The sequence below is a fragment of the Cheilinus undulatus genome, linkage group 11, assembly GCF_018320785.1.
Source record: "Cheilinus undulatus linkage group 11, ASM1832078v1, whole genome shotgun sequence".
NCBI lineage: Eukaryota > Metazoa > Chordata > Actinopteri > Labriformes > Labridae > Cheilinus > Cheilinus undulatus.
Genome location: NC_054875.1, coordinates 23,683,194 through 23,703,003, shown reverse-complemented (window position 1 = coordinate 23,703,003; position 19,810 = coordinate 23,683,194). Strand labels below are relative to the sequence as shown.

The following is a 19,810-nucleotide window of genomic DNA, read 5'->3' as shown; positions in this document are numbered from 1 at the left end:
TGTAGCTCTTGGCTGAACACATGTATTAAAAAAAGTGCATCATGAGCAAAAGAGGAAATGAAGGATGGATTGTGTGGTCAGTAAGCAGCACTATTGTTTTTTTAACTGTTTACATTAAGTGCAGGAATTACTTAGACATTATATAGTCACATTGTGTTCTTAGACAAGATGCTGCTGCATAGGGACACTTTAAAAAAAGGATTCTTTGGCTGCATGCAGTTTCTCTACATGCAAAATACATGAGAGAACAGCTGGATTTAAAAAAATGTCTGGAAATCAACCAATACAGCGAGATTAATTGGTTCTAAAATTAGCACATGACAACGGGAAATAAACCATGAGGAAGTTTCTTTAATGCTTTTTTTCAAATTTCAATGTTCCTGGTCTGGATGCTGGAGGGTCTAAAAAAAGGAGGAGAACCAGTTTCTTACAAGAAAGGAAAAATATCAACAGTAAACACATGTGAAAGCACCTCCAACCAGCCATCGACACAAACCGGTCAAACTCACCGCAAGAAGTTCACAACATCCAAAGCTTTAAAATCACAGAGGGAGGTTTGTACCAGGCAAAATCTTCATTTTCACTGAAGCCATTAGCAGTGTACATAAGAGACCATTTATGGGTAAAATCCATAGAAACTTCAGAAAGAACAGCAAAAAATGTGGCAGAATATATTTAGCCTTCATGAATTTAAAACTGAGCCATGTTGAAACATCAGGTCAGGAATGACCTAGATCAGTTCTGTCCGTTGAATCTCTAATTTCTCTTTGGCACAAAGACTCTTTTCATCACATGTAATATCTTTATAAATATATTAATATATATCCCACCTCCGAGCTGTTCTGATACGACAGTAAAATAAAGATTTTGCCTTGATCTAAACTACAGTGTTTGGGGTATTTTTCACCTTCAGCCTGACCCCTTGGAGAGCCCCCTTTTGGGGTGCTTGGCCTCTGGCCCCCTGCTGGGCCAGCTGCGTGGTAGTGACCTCACCGCTTCAACGTCCTTCTCACAGAGCTCTGCAAGGCAAGGCCAATGACATCTGGGGCTGTGATCCCATGATGACGACAGCACAAATCAAACAGAAATAATGCAAAAATAAAAGCAAAAGGAAAAAAACAACAAAACAATGAAAAGAATCTGAGTGATAAACAAAGATGAATGGAGTGTGATACCTATCAACATATTACTTAAACATCTCAGCAAAACTATCAAATGAAAATTCTTGCGCTGACTTTTCATCTATAACTGCTAGTGTAAGATGTATATTCTTGACAAGACATCAAAAATATACTTCTTCACTGTTTAATACATGATGCTGAATCCTCTGCTAAATAGTTATCTTTACTGATGTACACTTTCTGCTTAAGGTCTAAATTTGTGTTATTTTGAAGTAAACAAAAAATTCTTATAATGAAAATCAAGACGATTAAAAAATCAAATGTGTAACATAAAAAGACAATAACACAAGGGAAATGAGGAAGAACAAAATACATGCCGGTCTAATGATGGTGCGCCCCTTTTTGAGTCCGTTGTTCCACCCCCACAACACATGACGGCAGAGGCATACGGCACAATCCAGACTCATAAAGAATACATTTTTGGGGAGCAGGGGGAGCGCTAGTGAAGACCAAACTTACCATCAGCCGCCTGTCACCCACCATCATTACATCTCAGCACAATATCACCACATTCCTGAGGTTACACTTTCAAGAGGGAACGGAAGGAGAAGGGAGACAGGAGGAGGGATGTTACTCTTTTTGTAACATTTTTAACAACTTGGGAAACGTGATGTCTTGCACTGTCCCAAGTGTTGGGCTTGACGATACATCTACAGGGAGGGAGTCCACCATGGCAAAAAACAGAATCAGTTGAGTGTGTTTTATGTTCAACATCTAGAGTCTCTGTGTGTGAGTGGGAATATTACATTGTTGTTTAGAAATAGCTGTATGATGAATCTTTAGTAAACTATGTGTCTTTTAAAAGAACAATCTTAATTTTATGAAAGCAGCGATCAAGTTTAATTGAACTGTGTGTACACTGTCTGAGGTGTGTTATAAATGTGTGTTTTTTGTATGGGACCTAGGTGACAGGAGTTTACAGTGAATCAACATGGCAACCTCTGGCCATTGATAGGAGTCCATTCACAGGTATTGGCTGAGGTGCTGGGCACTGCGGAGAGGTGGTTAGTTCAAGGAGAAAGACAGAAGTCAGGGAAATTCATCCTATTTATCATTTATGTTAATTCTTTAATCTTCTTAGCTGTGAAAGCGATCCCCTCATTTCCTCCCCACAAAGGAATCACTCTTTTAGATCCCTTGCAGACATCTTAGTAACCTTACAATCCAAGATTATGACGTCTTAAGAATAGACACAGTATGATTAAGTTGTATAACTACTAAAGAATAGATTGAAGAATTTTCCCTGTTTCAGTCTTTCAGTCTTGACTGACACAAGGAGCAAAGAAGTACACAGAGAGAGAGAGGACAAAGCCACATATCAAACATCTTACAGGTCAGAGACACAGGAAGAGACAGCTTTACAGAGACACATCCTTTACAAGTCTCAAAGCTCTGAGCATGGCTTGAATATGGTTATCAGTCAGTTATTGGTAACTGATATGAGCTGTAACATACTGTATGAGTTTATGCACTGTGTGGATTTTTAATTTCCTTTTTCTTTTGTTTAATAAAAATGAGAAATGGCAGACTTCTGCCTGTATCAGGCAAACTGCAGGAAATGTTGCTTGTGACACACTTGAAAACTTGTTTAAATTCACAAGCAGATTTCTTTTAACATATTCAAGCATTTCAGAGTGACAAAGTAAAAAAACATAACTGTTGCTTGATAGGGCTGTAAACGGTGAGTCTGGCATTTGTTTACTTGAAACGGACAGACTGCATCAGTCTTGTAAAGCACTGTCCTTTTATCATTAGCAAAATTAGAGGGTATTTATATAGTAAATAACATGCCATCTCACCTTACTCGCACCAAAAAGCAGAAATTTCAATAGCCTGACCTTTAACACCTGACCACACCCAGCAGACAAAAACATAACATATGCATTTTTAAAGACTGCACAGAAGTTGGCTCTTTAAAATCAATGTATAACACAAATTCAAAAGTTATCTTTACAGTTGTGAAAGCAGCAGAATTTTGCATTGACTCTCCAATGTAACAGACTATGGAGTGCATTGTTGTTTGATGGGTGTGGTTCAGGACCAAGTAACTAATCATTTGATTAAGTCTACAATCACATGAAACAAGAGCTGGACTTACATCCACAATGAAGAAGTCCAGCCAGCACCAGGCATTGGTGAAATACTTCACAAAACCGTAGGCCACCCATTTCAGCAACATCTCCAGGATAAAGATGTATGTGAAAACCCTGTCAGCATACTCCAAAATGGTCCGGATGGTCTTCCTCTGCTCAATGTACACGTCCTCAAAGGCCTGAGGAGAAACAGGACACACATGTCAGCCACACTGATGACTGTGAGGGAATATAACTCCTCATGATTTATGACTCCACTAATGAAATTGTATACAGCACAGCAGGCTGCTCATTGTGGGTCACTAATGGTGATTTACAAGATTTGAATAAATGGTTGTGGTGACATATCTTAAATAACTCCACTGCTAATGTAGATTTGCTTTTATTTTAGTGGCATTGGACATGCTTGAGAACAAGGCTCCATTCCATCCCCTAAAATAGACTCCCAGCTTGATAGATGGTACAGTCCATTAATTACAGGTCCCTGGCTCTTCCCCCAGCACAGCAGCTGTCGGGCTGAGAAGCCAAACTGCCTGCATCACTGATCAGGCTATTTTACTGTCTCTCCCTGTGGCCACTTTTAAGTACTTTTATTTTCAGTAAGTGATCTCCATTCAGTATTCATCCAGATAGTTTTTCCTTATTAAGAAATATGAAAGATATTGATATGACAACTGTCAGTATAGCAACAAAACAAACGGAAACACAAAGAAAAAGTCAACCATACCATCGACAATCAATCTAAAGAATGAACTATCAGGAGGACCCACATGAAATAAACAAAACCTTTCAATCATTCTACAGCCATGTAAATTCTCAAGTTAAGAACCCCACCTACAAGAAGCAGAACCTTTTCTAATGATCTGGGCATGCCCCAGACATCCAACAGATCTCACAGAGAACTCAGACAGACCAATCATCACAGAAGAACTCTATCAAGCTATAAACAAAAAGCCAAACAATAAATCAACGGGATGTATGCTAAGCAGTATTTTATAAACTCTTTGGACACACATTCTTACCAACTTTTTCAGAGCAGATCCGTCCAAGAATCCCCCCTACACGAATACAGACACTATTTCATTCATATTACACCTAATAAAGACCCAACACACCAATTCAGTTACCTTCCAATCTCAACAATCAATAGAGATTTGAAAATGATCACCAAAGCACTAGCTACCCCAGCAGAAACAACTAACCCTTCACTAAGTCCTCCTTAGTTACTGCTGCTTTGTCTGTTTGAATAATATTACTAGCTTACAAGCTTCCACTCCAGTCATTTCAAATATGGTGTTTTCAACTACATAAGCAGTAATCCAAAGGAAATAATATCAAATTTGACATTTCTGACAACAATGTTTTAAAATATCAGAGATGAGTAGACAGAGAGGTCTACAAAGTGTAAATGAAAGCTATATTCACAATATCATTTGCCAATGCAGCATTGTGAACAGTTTATGTCGCAGCAAGTGCACCATTTTTTAGCTGCTACAGCTAAATAGTAGCAGTAAATGTAACTGCAGCTGAAGAACATGCAGCAAGAGGACAGCATTGAACTATCCTTGGAGGAAACGTTTCTCTGTCTTTGACTACTCCAAATAAACCATGATGGTTAGATTAACAGCGGTTACAGTTAAGCTCATCAGTTTATGGGGACTAAAGTTGCACAACTGTCACTGGTTAGACTCAAATTTCATTTGAAATACAGAGTTTTGATATGATTTCTAAAGTTACAATATTGGATTTTTGCTGATGTCCGATCTGCCAATATTTACAAATAAATTTAGCCAATACCAACACCAATACCAATATTTAAATGAAGCTCAGACCTAGAACTTCAGTCCTTAAAACAAAAAAAATAAGTTTGAGGATGAACGAATGATCACATTTCAGTCCTTAAAACACACTTAAAAATGTAAGTAATGATGATGAAAAAAGAACAATGCCTATTGGTCTATTGGTCTTGCCTAAAACTCCATAAACTTATTTGTTTGTACACCCAGTATTTACAGCTGCTGTTGTCCAAGTATTGAACACAAGCATTTATGGTGCAGTTGGCTGTGTGTGTAAGGAACAGCTCATCACGCAGTTTGCTTGTTTTAATAAGCTGCATACAGATAAGTAAAATGATGACTTTTCTCAGTCATTTTCAAGGTCCAGTCTTGTGTATTTGTGTAAACAAGCTGGCTTCAACAGGGTCACAACTCAGGGTTACTGTCTGACTCGGTTTCTACTGTCTCAGATTCAAGTCTGGTTCTGACAGAAATATGCAGAGGTGTCAAAAGTATTCACATTCATTACTCAGGTAGAAGTATAGATACTAGGTTTAAAAAGACTTTGGTAGAAGTTTAAGTATGAACTCAAGCTTTTCACTCAAGTAAAAGTATAAAAGTACTGGTCTCAAAACTACTGAAAGTATAAAAGTAAAAGTAATGTAAAGGGGAAAACATGCCATTAAGGACAAAAGCTTAGGGCGTGCCACAGGGGCCGATTCTATTCTACCATTCCATTCTACAATTCCCTTCTACCATTCCATTCCATTCCATCCTACGAGTCCATTCCATTCCATTCTACCATTTCATTATACATTCCATTCTATTCTACCATTCCATTCCATTCTACCATTCCATTCCATTTTACCATTCCATTATACTTTACATTCCATTCTATATTCCATTCCATTCCATTGCATTCCATTCTACCATAGTGCACTACCTCACCTCCCCAAAAAACATTTTCTAAAGGCCATAATGACTATAATGTTATATTAAAATGTTAATGTTGAAAAATGTGGGATGCACCTGTTTCAGCCGTATTTATGCCCATTGAAAATGAACGCATTTTAGTACAATGCAAATACATTCAAGAACCATATATGTGTACTACTGAGCATTAACATGTGTTTCATGGAGCGGAAGATATGATGACTAGTTGCCTACAAGTATTGGTCGTCCTGGCTACCAACCTCCTCGCTGGTGCTTGGTTGGGACATTTCGCTTGAGTCCTCTTGAGTCTCTGCCACGGACATCTTCATACTAGCCTACATACATCTGCCATTTCCTTGCTGGAGTGTGACCTGATTTGTGTCATGTCTGAAGGTGCGATGGATCACGTACAAACCAATAGGGTGTCAGAATGGTATTATGTTTATACTTCTCATCCAACCACAATCAAATTCACTCTATCCAGATGGCGGGATTTATCTGGATAGGTTTTTGTTTTTTTTTAATATGTTTTTTTTTTTTAACACTGACAAGCCGGAATGAAAACAAGCTGAAATGAAATAGGCTATTTTTAAAATATAAGGAGTAGAAAGTACAGATAATTGCGTGAGAATGTAAGGTAAATGTAAATGTACAAGTAAAAAGTCAGCTGAAAAATAATTACTCCAGTAAAGTATAAATACCCAAAATTTCTACTTAAGTAAGGTACGAAGTATTTGTACTCTGTTACTTGACACCTCTGGAAATATGTGACCCCAGCCCAGCTCTAGCATAGGCATGATGCTGGAGTTTTTTGTGTTTTATTGCTGTTAAATGCAGGCTAGTGGTCATATATGGCTATCCATTGCACATATTTTCTATATGGTCAGAATTTAAAAGGACTGCAAGCTAATATGGCCTTTGACAAAGAAGTCTAGCCTAAACTCTGATTGTGAATGACAAGAACATTCAAATAGTGGGAACTACTACCCACTAACTTCTGCTACAAGCTTGACAGAACTCCTGTGTATAGTTATGGATGCTAATGTAGGATTGGGCAATGGCCACTCTGGATCGTGGTGGGGGGTTGGCAAAGGTAAATCACTTGGACAAGTTTCAGTCAACACCAGCAGCATTTTTCACCTCAATATGTCACAGCAAACAAAGAAAAAAAAAACATAACTGCATCATTAGACACCATAAAAGCATTTGATAAGGTAAAAAAGATAATGCTATCACATACCCTTAAAAACTGCAATACAACACAGCTAAAACATCAGAGGAATTCAGAGTGTCAATCACAATATAACATTAGCCTTTATGCAGATGACATTTTATTGTTAATACAAGACAACTCATCATTACAGAAAACCTTAACTTCTAATAAACAACTTCTCTGCAACCTCTGATTACACAGTTAACCAGAAAAAATCAATGATGTCCCCTATTTCTGAACAGTCCTGGGATTCTGCAATCCAAAACCAACTCCTCTCTTTTTACATTTGCAGTTTTGGGTATCTAGGTCTTAGCGTTTCCACCAGACTGTCAGATCTTTTCAACCTTGATGACACTGCTCTGATAAATAAAATAGAAGATGTCTTGAAAAGACAGACAAATCTCACACTCTCACGAGATGCATTGGTTAAAGTAAAGATCCTTCTAAAAGCTTACTATCTATTCTTTATGTTTCTAAAACCCCCAAAGACAAATGGTTTAAAAATCCTGACTCTCTAATCCATCACTACTTCTGTCTAAAAAATAAGAAACTGAAAATTGCATTTTCAGCATTGCAGAAAAAGGAAACTCACAGCGGTCTAGAGGCCCCAGACTTCTCCCAGTGCTTCTCACCTCATCATTTCTAATGTATTCTCAAATGGATTAAACAACCCCCACTAAATAATTCAAAGCTAGACAAATAACAGTCCTATAACCAAAAAAAACCTAAATCCCAGACTTATTTTTCTCAATCAAAAACACAGTCAGTCAAATAACACGCACAATTGCTTTAAAAAATCCTATTTACCTTCTCATATGGCATCACCAAGGCATCAGCCACCTTGACTGGGGTTGGGAGTCATTCGTTTTTACAATACCAACAATTTAAATCAATCGCTGAAACCAAAACATACCTTTGGTAATACAGCCATGGAGTCATTACATTTATATAATCCATATCATTCTAAAAAATATTACAAATGAGCTTAACTGGCACTTATGGCTGCTTACAATACATTTTAACCCCATGGACAACTACTTCTAGGTAAGTCAGCCTGTTCACAGTTTCTGGACAGTCATCTTAAACAAACTTTTGGGGTTGCAGGATCTCTCCATCCCCATCACTCTGCCTGACCTTCCAACTCGATACAGAAAGCTGCACCTCATATCTATAACTTTCACCAAAAAAGCAGTACTTCTGCACTGGAAATCAAAGCAATGGTTACTCATCAACCACTAGATCAATCCTCTCAAAGAATTTATATCCACAGAAAAAATGGCAAAATGGTAGAAGCAACATTTCTGTCTTCATTGAAACCTAGGATTTGTTTCTCAGTCTTAACAGGTTGAACTCTGCCACTGCTGAACAGGCTTAAGAGTATTTGAACATTGAGAGCAAAAAGAAGCATTAGCACCATCTGTGTTTGAGAATGCTATAAAACGGATGGCAGAGCTCCTCTACATGATGTAGGCCTGTCCACAGGCTCTTATCCATAAATCACAGGTTGGATAATGCTATACTGTAGATGGCAATATGCTCTGGTCTTCTCTAAAGTAAAACTAGAACGTGCACCATCAGGCACAATAAAAACACGTCAACAGTTTTTAACAATGTTAAAACTTACATTAACATCTTCGTATGGAATATGTAGATGACGTTAATCAAAACTTATTGGTGCTCTGTAACTTTTTAGAAGCTTCCTGCAGAGTAAACTTGCAATTGGACAGAGCTGACCCTTGCTGTGCAATGCAACAATAAGCATTAGCAGCTCGTCTTTATTTGTTTAAAAGCCCACATAACATTAACTTATATTACTAGATCCTGTCCAGTAACAAGATTTGATTTTTAAAGCGTAAACTTTGACAGTTACTTAGCCTTAGTTTTTACATTTAATTATTATTATTATTGTTATTGTTGTTGTTTTTGTTTTAGACACATTTTTGTCATTTCTAACATCTCAAGACATTTTAGTTGAGTTTGAATGAAGTTGTTAGATTTATATCAATATAAAAACTCATATCAATGCACTACCAATACTTTAATTAATTTAAACTAAACTGATAAAAACACTGACATATCTTATAAACACTGTGTTGAAGAGTCCAACACCAACATTTTAGTCTGTTTTAGTTTACTTGATAAAAAACTAAACTTACTTTTCATCAGAGATTTTAATGCCAAACTCACTTTTAGCTAGTCTAATTCTAGTCTTCCTTACGGAAATAAGGTGATAGACTAACATTTTAAGTCAATGGCTTTAGTTGACAAAAGAAAGAAAATGCTGCAACTAAATCACTTCCAGCTTCCCAGTAATAAATGTCCTAATTTTTTTTTTTTTTTTTTTTTTTTTTGGACTCATACATTTTTTAAGTGTAATGCACGTTGAGGCACACAATCTCCTCGTCAAGCATGTGCATGTTGGAAATGTTTATGTAGGCCTATACTGTAGTTTTTAAACACGTGGCAGTAATAACCTATTCTGTGAACATTTTTTGGGAGGGTTTGTCTGTATTAAATGTTTCTCAGAGGTAAAGACAGGCAGAGTTTCAACAATCTAGGACTGTGTCTTAAAATTGTGGAACAATTTCAGAAAAATGTTCCTCAATATGCAATTTTGAGGACTTTGAAATTCCCACCATCTACATTGCAAAATATCATGAAAAGGCATTAAAAACCAACCAATCCTACCTCAGCTGCAGACAAATCTGCATTGTCACACTTTTTGGAAGAACAATTTAGATAACACACACACGGACCAACATCAAAACAACATAACACACACACACTAAACTGCTCATTTTTTCTTCTCTTCACTTCTTGTCTGATTTTTATTAGCTCACTATTGTTGTGCCTTTTGTTTTGTACCCTTGCATCTGTTTTGTCATTTTTGTCCTTTTTGCAATTTATAAAGGAAAACAAACAAAAAGGCAATATGAGAGGAATGTGATTTCATTCATACATGCGTAATTTCATCACAGTCTTCCTTACCAGGGCACCACTACTGAGGAGGATCATGAAGATGATGAGGGTCTCAAACCAGTTGTGCTCCACAATCAGGTAGCAGGTTTTTCTTAGGAACCACCAGCTCTTCCCCCAGCCAATAGTGATATCAACATCGCAGCACTTGTACTTTGCCACACAAGCTGAGGAAATACAGGGGAAAGCATGGTTGGATACTATTCTAGTGGCAGATTACTGTGAACAGAAGAGATGAGTGTGTATCAGCGTGCTAATGTACGTATTTTATTTGGATAACTTGACAGACTGACTCGTGAATAGACAGAGCTTCAGTGAGGCATCCTTCTTAATGAAACTATCCCTCCCCCGGCTGCCCTATCTCTTCCACTCAGCCCAGGGGAGTCTCAGTGCTGTGACATGGATGTAATAGGTGCAGCGGGAGCAGTGGTCTCACCATCTGTCCAACAGGCCTCTGGCTCCATGTATTCTTCCACTGTCTCCACCACCACCACCTCCTCCACGTCTGGTTTAATGTCGATGGTGCTGCCCTCTGATGAACTGGTGTCATCCAGCTGCAGGGACGCAGATGTGTTAGCGCACAAGCAAACAAACATGGAAGCTTGACTGCACATGAGCACAGATGCGAGGCAGAGTTTCAGTGATTCAAATTGTGCAGAAAGAGCAGCACTCTAAGTCAAATCAGGAATTGTGAATCTAATGTTATTTAAGTGCATTGACTAAATCTTTAAAGGGACAACCTCATGTGCTATTTGACCATATTTCTTTTTCTCATCTTGAAATGGACAAGATAACAATCTTGAACCTCACATATCATCTACATGAACTCTAAAGTGGAATATCAGATTGCAGACCATCTGTTCTGAAAGTCTTCTAAATGGATTTTATCAAAAGACATACAGCAAAAGATATCCATTTCCTCCTCATTCCCTGCCCGACCCAGCCACTCTGTATGGCTCTAGTGAGTAATGGAGTCATAACAGTGTCTTGACAGTGCAGAGCCGGCCACACCCAAGGTTTTTGCTGAGCTGAGAGAAGTAACTGTCCTGCACAGACTAATGGGGAGCAACAAAACAGGAAGAACAATAACAGCAAATGAAGTATAATCTTTCCCCTGTGTTTAAGACTCCAATTAAACTTCAGTAATTTATTCCCTGAGCCATTTAAAGGGGATAAAACACAGATACTGACCTCTTTGCTGTTCTCGTTGTCCGACTCACTGCTGAAGTCTTCAGTGTTCAGGTTCTCAAAGTCAGACTCTCCTACAGCTATGGGCACGCAGACGGTCAGGTTTGGGTTGTGGATGAATGACATGTGGTCCTCGTCTATCATGTACTTCCCCACACTGCTGCCAATTCCGCTGGTGGTGCCGTTACCATTCTTGGCGTAGTCCAGGTCACGGTTAATGTCTACCCCTGTGTGGTTAGCTATGCAGTTCAGCTTCTTGTCGTACATGTCATCTAAAGGCTTCTGTTCATCCTCCACCGGTGGTTTTCTCAGCAGATTAGCTACCACTGACCGCATTGTTGCTTTGATCCATGCTATGCCTTTCTTGATGCGCATGACGGAAATCTGCAGGTTGTTTGGTTCACCGTCATCATCTGTAGCAGCCAAGTTGTCAGCACTGAATGAGCTCAGCAGCAAGGCAAGGAACAGGTTTAACACCTATGAACACAGAAGAATAAATGAGTCACCTCTTGACCTGACAACATTTTTTCTTTAATGATAGCATGAAGAGCCAACAGCAAACTCTATCTTGTCAACATATTCCAGACACTCACCACCAGGTTACCGATGACCATGACCATCATGAAGACGATGAGGCACATGGCTTGACCCGCCACTTCCATGCAGTCCCACATGGTCTCAATCCATTCACCACACAGCACTCGGAAGACGATCAGGAAGGAGTGGAAGAAGTCATTCATGTGCCAGCGGGGCAGCTCACAGTCCTGGGCGATCTTACACACACAGTCTTTGTAGCTCTTACCAAACAGCTGCATTCCCACCACGGCAAAGATGAAGACAATGATGGCCAATACCAGAGTCAGATTCCCCAAGGCCCCCACAGAGTTACCAATGATCTTGATCAGCATGTTCAGGGTAGGCCATGACTTGGCAAGCTTGAACACTCTCAGCTGGAATGATATAGAGAGGGAAAAGTAGTAAGGATATGGTTTAATCACAGTTAAATCTTTGCTAAGGGTAAAAACTGTAATAACTGCTGTTTTGGTGAGAGCCTGTATACAGTGACTGCTGGTGTAGTTATTAGCTTGAAAGTAGCCGTAGCAATAGTTTTATCAAATCTGGACAACATTTCTTTTTCAAATAAGAACTAAGAGCATCACTTAAAAGATGTTTTGCCCATTGCATGAAGCGTAAACAGCATTACAGACCTTCCTGGATCCCCCTTACGTTATTTATCCAAATCTGGCTGCCCCCTTTCTTTTGGAAATTAGGAAGATGGTTACTAAAAGTCTGGAAGTCTTTCAAAATATGCTTTCCCATTTTTCATATTTTAGAAAGTACTCAAGTAGGTCAACATATGAACAACAGAACTGGGGAGGGGTTCTGATAAATCTTTTCTTTTGTACTCTGAGGGAGACTGACAACTTTTCTACCATACATACAGTCCTTAAAAAATGTATTAGACCACCCTAACCCTAACCAAAGTAAGGTTTATGCCACAGCTGCCCTAAATTAACAGCATTGGTAATTACCAAAATCATTTTTTATGTTTCTGTAATGGTTAATACACCAATATGTAGAAGCTCTTTAACCCAAATGATATTTTTAATGCTAAAATATAATTATTATTGTTATCCATGAATTTTCAAATTTATTGATTTACAAAAAAACTGAAAAAACAGTAAAGCACATTATTATTTCTTGATTAGTATGTCAAATTAATTAATCATTTACTTGCATTCCTAAACATAAAAATGGGTTTTAGGGGTTGAATGTGATGCTTGATTAATTTCTGACTTCTCAGAGAAGCCCAGTGAGCCAGCTCAACTTTGGGTGAATTCAGTTTGAAATTCCTCATTCCTGTTCAAAATGGTAAAACGTGGAGAGCCTGCATTAAAGCATTTCATGATGCTGGATGGTCTTTGAGACAAATATGACAGGTGGTCTAATAAATATGTTAAGCAGTGTATTTTATGTACAATTTCAATACATTCCTCAATGTTGAGTCACTACTTTCTAGTAATGGCTTTTTTACTTGCTATCAATAAGTTTAAAAAAAGAATTAGACACATTTCTTTATTAAAACCAGAGCAAAGAGTCACAGTGACAACCTTTCTTGGCAGAGAATATGTTTTTGATGGGTTTTATCCACAATCAGCTTCCACCATTGGAGAACTTCAACAGCAGTTTTCTGTTGAGCTTAGGTTACCACTGTAGCTATGCATGCCTATGACCTCATTTTATTTTTTGTCACTCTCATTGGTCTATGAGGAATGTGACATGCAGAACATCTGTCCAATCACCTTCAAAGAATTTTTTTAAAAGTTCTTACCTTCCCAAACAGTTTTTATGGGAGGTTTCCCAGATGAATGTGAAACATATCCATGCAAAGGATACATGAAACAGTCTATCTGGCATGTCAGATTATAGAACAGGAGCTTTAAAATGTGTGTATTCTCCATGCTAAGAGGCTAACCATACATGCTATCTCTTGAATTTAATCAGAGAGGAGCTAAGAGGAATATTTACCAATCGGAATGACCGCAGGACTGACAGGCCTTCAACATCAGCAAGAGCCAGCTCCACTAAACTCAGCGTCACAATGAAGCCATCAAAACAGTTCCAGGCTTCTTGGAAGTAGTAGTATGGATCCATAGCTACCAGCTTAAAAAGCATCTCTCCTGCAAAGATTCCTGTGAAAACCTGGAAGGTAGAAAAGAGATAAAAATTAAATAAATCGATTGGCTAAAAAAATGTCTCGAATGACACTTGACAAAGCAATGATCCAGTGATCTGGTACAGCGGGAATCATTTATTTATTTCTAATCTATTCATGTGCGTTTATAGGCTTTGTTGATAAGTGACGGGGGAAAAGGGTGCAAATTGCACAATTATTCTTCTTTCTGCTTGATTTCATTTTAATTTGATTTTTTTTGTTGGATTTTAATTGTTTTTTAAGAATGAAATAAACACATAAATAATTCTAATAATAACAAAATTACTATAATTATAATCATATTAAGATTAACATTTTCGCATTAGTTCCAACAGATTATATGATTTGTGCTCACAGATGTTACAGATAATTCATCATAAAATAAACAATATCTAAGGTTAACTTCGCATTAAAGAATGGCCTGTTTGCTACGTTAATTTCTTTATCAAAGCAGCACATATAGTTAATGCAGTGTTTGTGCCTGTCAGTCAGTGAGGATTTAATGGCCCTTCTTTGATCCCACAACAGCTGTCATAAATTACTGAGAGTTATCCCCAATCATAAAGACAAGATAACGGGCTAATGCTGTAAAGGCTGTCTGTGAGTACATCTTTGTATGTGTAAAACGATGACTCATTTACCATCAAGGTGACCTAGAAATTTCCACCTGTACCACCCACTGGTCTTTTCTTAGAAATTGTTTGGAAGCAGAAGTGAACGTGAAAAATTTCCAAGCAGCGTTAAATTAAAAGAGAGTGTTTATCACAACAAAAAGAATAAAGCTAGATATGTGACTGTGACCTTTGAATGAGGCTAAAAAGATGTGGCTAAATGTGGTACTAAAAAATTAAACAACAATAATGCTGTCAGAGTATGGATTTAGTCAGTTTTATTAAAGATGTTTAGTGTAAAAATGACCAGGATGAGTTAACCAAGCTATGATTCAGGCACCATTTTAGAGGCGCTCATCGATCAGGCTCCATGAAATATTAATGCAGGCCTCCCACCAGTCAGCCAACCAGCGGAGAGGCTGCCTGATCCCACTGAAACAAACTGCACATCCACTCAAGGAGAGCAGAGAAAGAGAGATAAAGGAGAAGACAAGGAACATGTGTGTGCGTGCAGGCTAAGAAATGAGTAATGCATGGAAACAAGGAAGCAGCAGGGGGATTTAAGAGTTTTTCTTTTCCTTTCAACTCTGAATCGACTATAAAAGACCTGCCAATTATGGTCCCAAAAATAACACTAAAGAAGCAGAATAAAGTCTTCACAGGTGAATTTTATAAAGATTGCCACTCACCAGATTTCCCACAGACAGCATTTCTTCAAAGTCCGGGGTCATCGGGTAGTGCTCCATGGCCATGAAGAGGGTGTTGAGGACAATACAGATGGTGATGGCTAAGTCCACGAAGGGGTCCATGACAATCAGGTTCACTATCTCCTTGATCTTAATCCATGCAGGATTGCACTCCCAGATCAGGAATGTGTTAGAAAACTTATACCAGCATGGCGGACACTTGCGCTGAGACTCCTCCAGTTCTGAAGACATAGCGCGGATCAAACGTCAAAACCAAAGATAATGGCGTGCTTGAAATTATCGCATGCAATGGTATTAAATGATAGAAAAAATTGTATGCATTGTATGTATCTGGTACTTTTGGATATGCAAAGCAGATAAGCAGGAAATTCATGTCAAACTTATCAATCAATGAAAGCAGCCCTAGTTAAAGAATAATGAGAGCAGGTTAAATAGCTGGGTTAAAGTGGCAGTACCCTCCACTAGTGTGTTGGTAATGACGCTCATGACACTGTTGGCCCGCTCTTTCCGCCCAAAGGAGGTATTGAGCTGGTCCACAGACACCATCAGGGAGCCCGACAGCTTCTTCTTCACCTCAACCTCAGTAGTTGGCTGTCAGGAGGAGAGGAAGAATCAAGCACCCATGGAGAGGACATGAACACCATCCCACATCACCACCGGTGGCCGGCGGAGGGAAGTGCACAACAGCATTGGCAGGAAAAAAGTAGTTGAGGGTCAGATTGTTTTTGGAAACGGGGAGGTCATGTTTCATTCTTTTCTATCTCAATGCTGGTTTCAAGGAAGATGTGTGTATGCTGTAAATGCATGCAGGTCTCAGCCAAAGTGGGAGCAGTGGTCTAGGGCTACTTGACCTAAATGTGTTTGAATGTAATTAGCTCATCCAGATTAAATAATAAATGGATTGTGAGATATTGTGCAAGGAGAACTGCTTTTGCATGAATGCATTTTCAGTCCTGTCATGCAGTAATGGAGGCTGTGCTGCCATTGCAATATAATCATTAGGTTATTATTTTACAAAATGTCTCCCAAATCTGGCCATTTAAACATTGCTTGCAATTTAAGGCTACTGTATCTTCCTACTTTGAAACCATACAACTTATATTGCAACCATCAAGTCAAGAGCATTGTAAAAGATCATATGGAGGCAGGTAGTTCAGATCAGTCAAGTTGTCATGCATGAGCATGCTCCAGTCAAAGAGAAGGAGAGGAAATTACAGACATCATAGCCATTGTTCTACTCATCTATGTCATGCTTGTTCTAATTTGGGGTTTGTATCTACCATGCTAACTAGAATGAGACACAACTAATTCACTAATGTTGACCAGGGAGAGTTTGGAAAACAGAGAAATGTAAAGACAGACAAGGACAGCAGCCCTCCTTTTTCCTTGAATTACATCATTAAGATTAGGATGGTGTGTGGTACTTGTGTGTCTGCTTTGGGATGTTAACAGTGTAAAAGGAAAGCAGATAAAAATGTCTGTGGCTCTATAGTGCTGGTCCCCTCTGTTTCCTCCGCCTCCTACGGTAGATCTACCCACACAGACTAGCAGAGGACCTGGATGCCTGGAGGAGGAACAAATCAACACACTGGAGCATGTTAACTCATCATTATATGCTATTTGATAACAAAAACGGCATTTAACCATTAGATGGTGTTATAAAGGAACTCTATGACATCCCACATTTGTAGCTGTGCATTAAGTCATATTCAAGCTTTGATATATGTGCCAAACTCTCACAGGCAGATGTGAGAATTACAGACTTGTGTCAGTTGGTTTAGTGCCTGGGTGATAGTGTATGTATGTAAAAATACTTTGATATGAACATTCATAACATCGACATTCATTGTTAAAATCAAACAACAGAATTTCCTGGAAGTCACTGATAGACCCAGTTTCTATGCTGTCAAATAAAGGGTTGGCTATAGTATATTCTCTATCAAATTTTTTTGTCTCCATCCTTTGCCTACTGTCGGAGGGCAGCATACACTGCAGGGCTGGGGGAGGGGAGGCGCGAGCGCTTAGCCAAGAGATACATACGAACTTGCAAAGATGACACAGTAGAGGATAGAGAGCAGGAAAGAAAAGGAAACGGACGAGAGGGGGGGCCATGCCTAGATAGGTCTACTCATTGACTTCCTTACACTGTCGTCAGTAGCTGCCTTATCTATTTTCACCTCAGGCAGAAGGCGTCCACCAGGCCCAGGGCCGATGAGAGACACCACGCCGTTGCAATCCACCGTGCTGTTCCTCTTCCCATGAAAGCCGGTGTAGCTGCTCCGTCGATACGGGCTGAACAGGGAGCCACGGCGCTCCTCGCACTCCTCCACTGTGCTGTGCTCATCGTCTGCAAATTCGTTCTCCGAGCCCACATCCTTGCTGCGGCCCTTGAAACTGAAGATGCTGCTCTTACTGTTGTGGCGGGACAGGAAAGGTGAGCCGGGGATGCTGAGGAGGGACTAGAGGGGAGGTGGTAGAAGAAAAAAACGGGTGAGTGATGTAGCTTTTTGAATTACTACTCATGCAACATCATTTTTATGCTGTTCGTCATTAGTTTTGGAGGTCATGAGGAAAGGCAACATCTGTAGGGTGTGTGAGCATTAATGCAACCAGGACACTTTTCCCTGAGGAGGCCCACACTAGAAGACAGTCATGTGACTTATAAACAAGAAGGAAATATAATTAGGTCAGTGATATCCTACACTGTCAAGGTTGCACACACAGGACAGAGATATAGGCAACTGATACAACTAGAGAGGACCATGAGTAATGACAGCATAAGTCATTGCTGCAGCAGGTATTGATCTGAATATCATTACAGCCTCACACCGAGCATGAACTGAAATAAACTTCTGTCAAATAAATCTCCGACCTGTGCAGATGTTGACTTTACCTAGAAAATGCTACAGATTTTAAAATGTTATGTAACGCCAGCACACTTTTTGTTTCTTTAAAAAGCTTTTGTGATGTTAGAGACCGATAAATAGCTCACTCTCGTGTTGTAACATTTGCATTTGATGTGTGACTTTGGTTGGAATACTTTTCATGATTTATAAAGCACGGGATGGTTTAGAGCCAAATTTATCAGTGACACAATGTGCCATCCAGAGTCAGACCAGTCAGCTCTCTGGGATAGGACTGCTTGCTGTTCTGTTTTAGCTGTTTTCTTCCATTGTCTTTTCTTTTTAATGCTTTTCTGTGTTATAATTAATCTTCTTTTTTAATGTGTACCTTCCGTCCCTAAATGATAGCGCTTTTGATGTCATGTGTAAAGTGCTCTTGTAGCTGAAATATGCTATATAAATAAGGGTGCCTTGCAAAACACTGATTATTGTTTTCTGTTGTTGTGCACAAAATGGGAGGTCTTTAAAAGTAAGCATCAGAGATTAAAAAAAGAAAGACAAAGAAAAGATTGGGAAAGTTGAACATTGGAGCAAACCCTGCATTTCTGAAGGAAAACACAAAATGAGTATGTTAAATAAGCTTGTTCTTCTCTTTGTAACTGCTATTTGTAGGAGTAAATGATCTAAACTTACACAATTTGTTAATAATGTAAATGTTTTTGTCAATGAAACTTGTGGTTTGTCACATGGTGGCTCAGAGAGTCCCACTGTAAGCAACAGCATCAGGCTACTTGTATTTGTTTGATGCCCTTTAAAAAAACGTTGCTACGACATGAGGAGTAAAAAAAGAGACATAATCTGTATGATTTTAACAGAATAGTGTTAAACACTAAGCTACAGTCTGAATTTTCCATAAGGTGTTGCAGAGCGAACACTGTGTTTTAATAAACACAGGCTGAAAGTGAGCTTTCCATTATATTTTTAAGTTTTTAAGAAAACTAATTGTTCAAAGGTTCATCGGCAGCTATTCACTGCCATAAAGAATTGACACCTATGGGCAAATCCTAAGCTGTTAACAACTAATAAGAGGCCGCCATGCTGGGTTGAGGCCTAAACAAAGCTGCAGGATCACTTCATCTGAAACATTCATGTTCTCACTGTGAATAATTCAGGATCTGGACTTGTGTTTTTACATCTCAGGCCACTATATGCTCCTCTGTGTTTGAACGCATGCAGCACGACAGTGTACAGGAGCAACACATTGATTTAAAACACCTCATTTGATTAAAAAAAAATAAATAGCAGAAACACTTTTTTCTTACATTTGTACTCAGCTATAAAATAAACGTATCTAAACTTATGGCCATGTTTGGCCTATTATTATGTTTATTAAGACTGAAACTTAAGAACATGGTTCCAACATGCTTTTTCGAATCTAAGACATTTTAAGACCTTTTAAAGACTGAATTGAGAAAAATTGATATCAATTTCACAAAATTGAAAGGCATAAGATTTCTCAGTATAATGGACCACGGCTAAATTTTCTGATTCAATGAACTGATTATGAAACATCA

General features: G+C 38.7%; 1 protein-coding gene across 7 annotated transcripts in view; it reads right to left on the bottom strand.

Moving 5' to 3' along the window:
* The window catches only part of scn8aa (sodium channel, voltage gated, type VIII, alpha subunit a), a 61,109-nt gene that overhangs the window by 15,521 nt on the left and 25,778 nt on the right, over positions 1 to 19,810 (bottom strand). For 5 of the 7 annotated variants that reach the window (XM_041800108.1, XM_041800107.1, XM_041800109.1 and 2 more), the window contains 9 exons: positions 17,538 to 17,852; positions 15,849 to 15,984; positions 15,376 to 15,614; positions 13,889 to 14,062; positions 11,953 to 12,309; positions 11,363 to 11,836; positions 10,608 to 10,725; positions 10,184 to 10,338; positions 3,280 to 3,453 (listed from right to left, as the gene is read on the bottom strand). In XM_041800108.1, the coding sequence (XP_041656042.1) occupies positions 3,280 to 3,453; positions 10,184 to 10,338; positions 10,608 to 10,725; positions 11,363 to 11,836; positions 11,953 to 12,309; positions 13,889 to 14,062; positions 15,376 to 15,614; positions 15,849 to 15,984; positions 17,538 to 17,852 (2,142 nt within the window). The remainder of the gene's footprint in view (positions 1 to 3,279; positions 3,454 to 10,183; positions 10,339 to 10,607; positions 10,726 to 11,362; positions 11,837 to 11,952; positions 12,310 to 13,888; positions 14,063 to 15,375; positions 15,615 to 15,848; positions 15,985 to 17,537; positions 17,853 to 19,810) is intronic. The other 2 variants (XM_041800111.1, XM_041800110.1) reach the window with 1 other exon arrangement.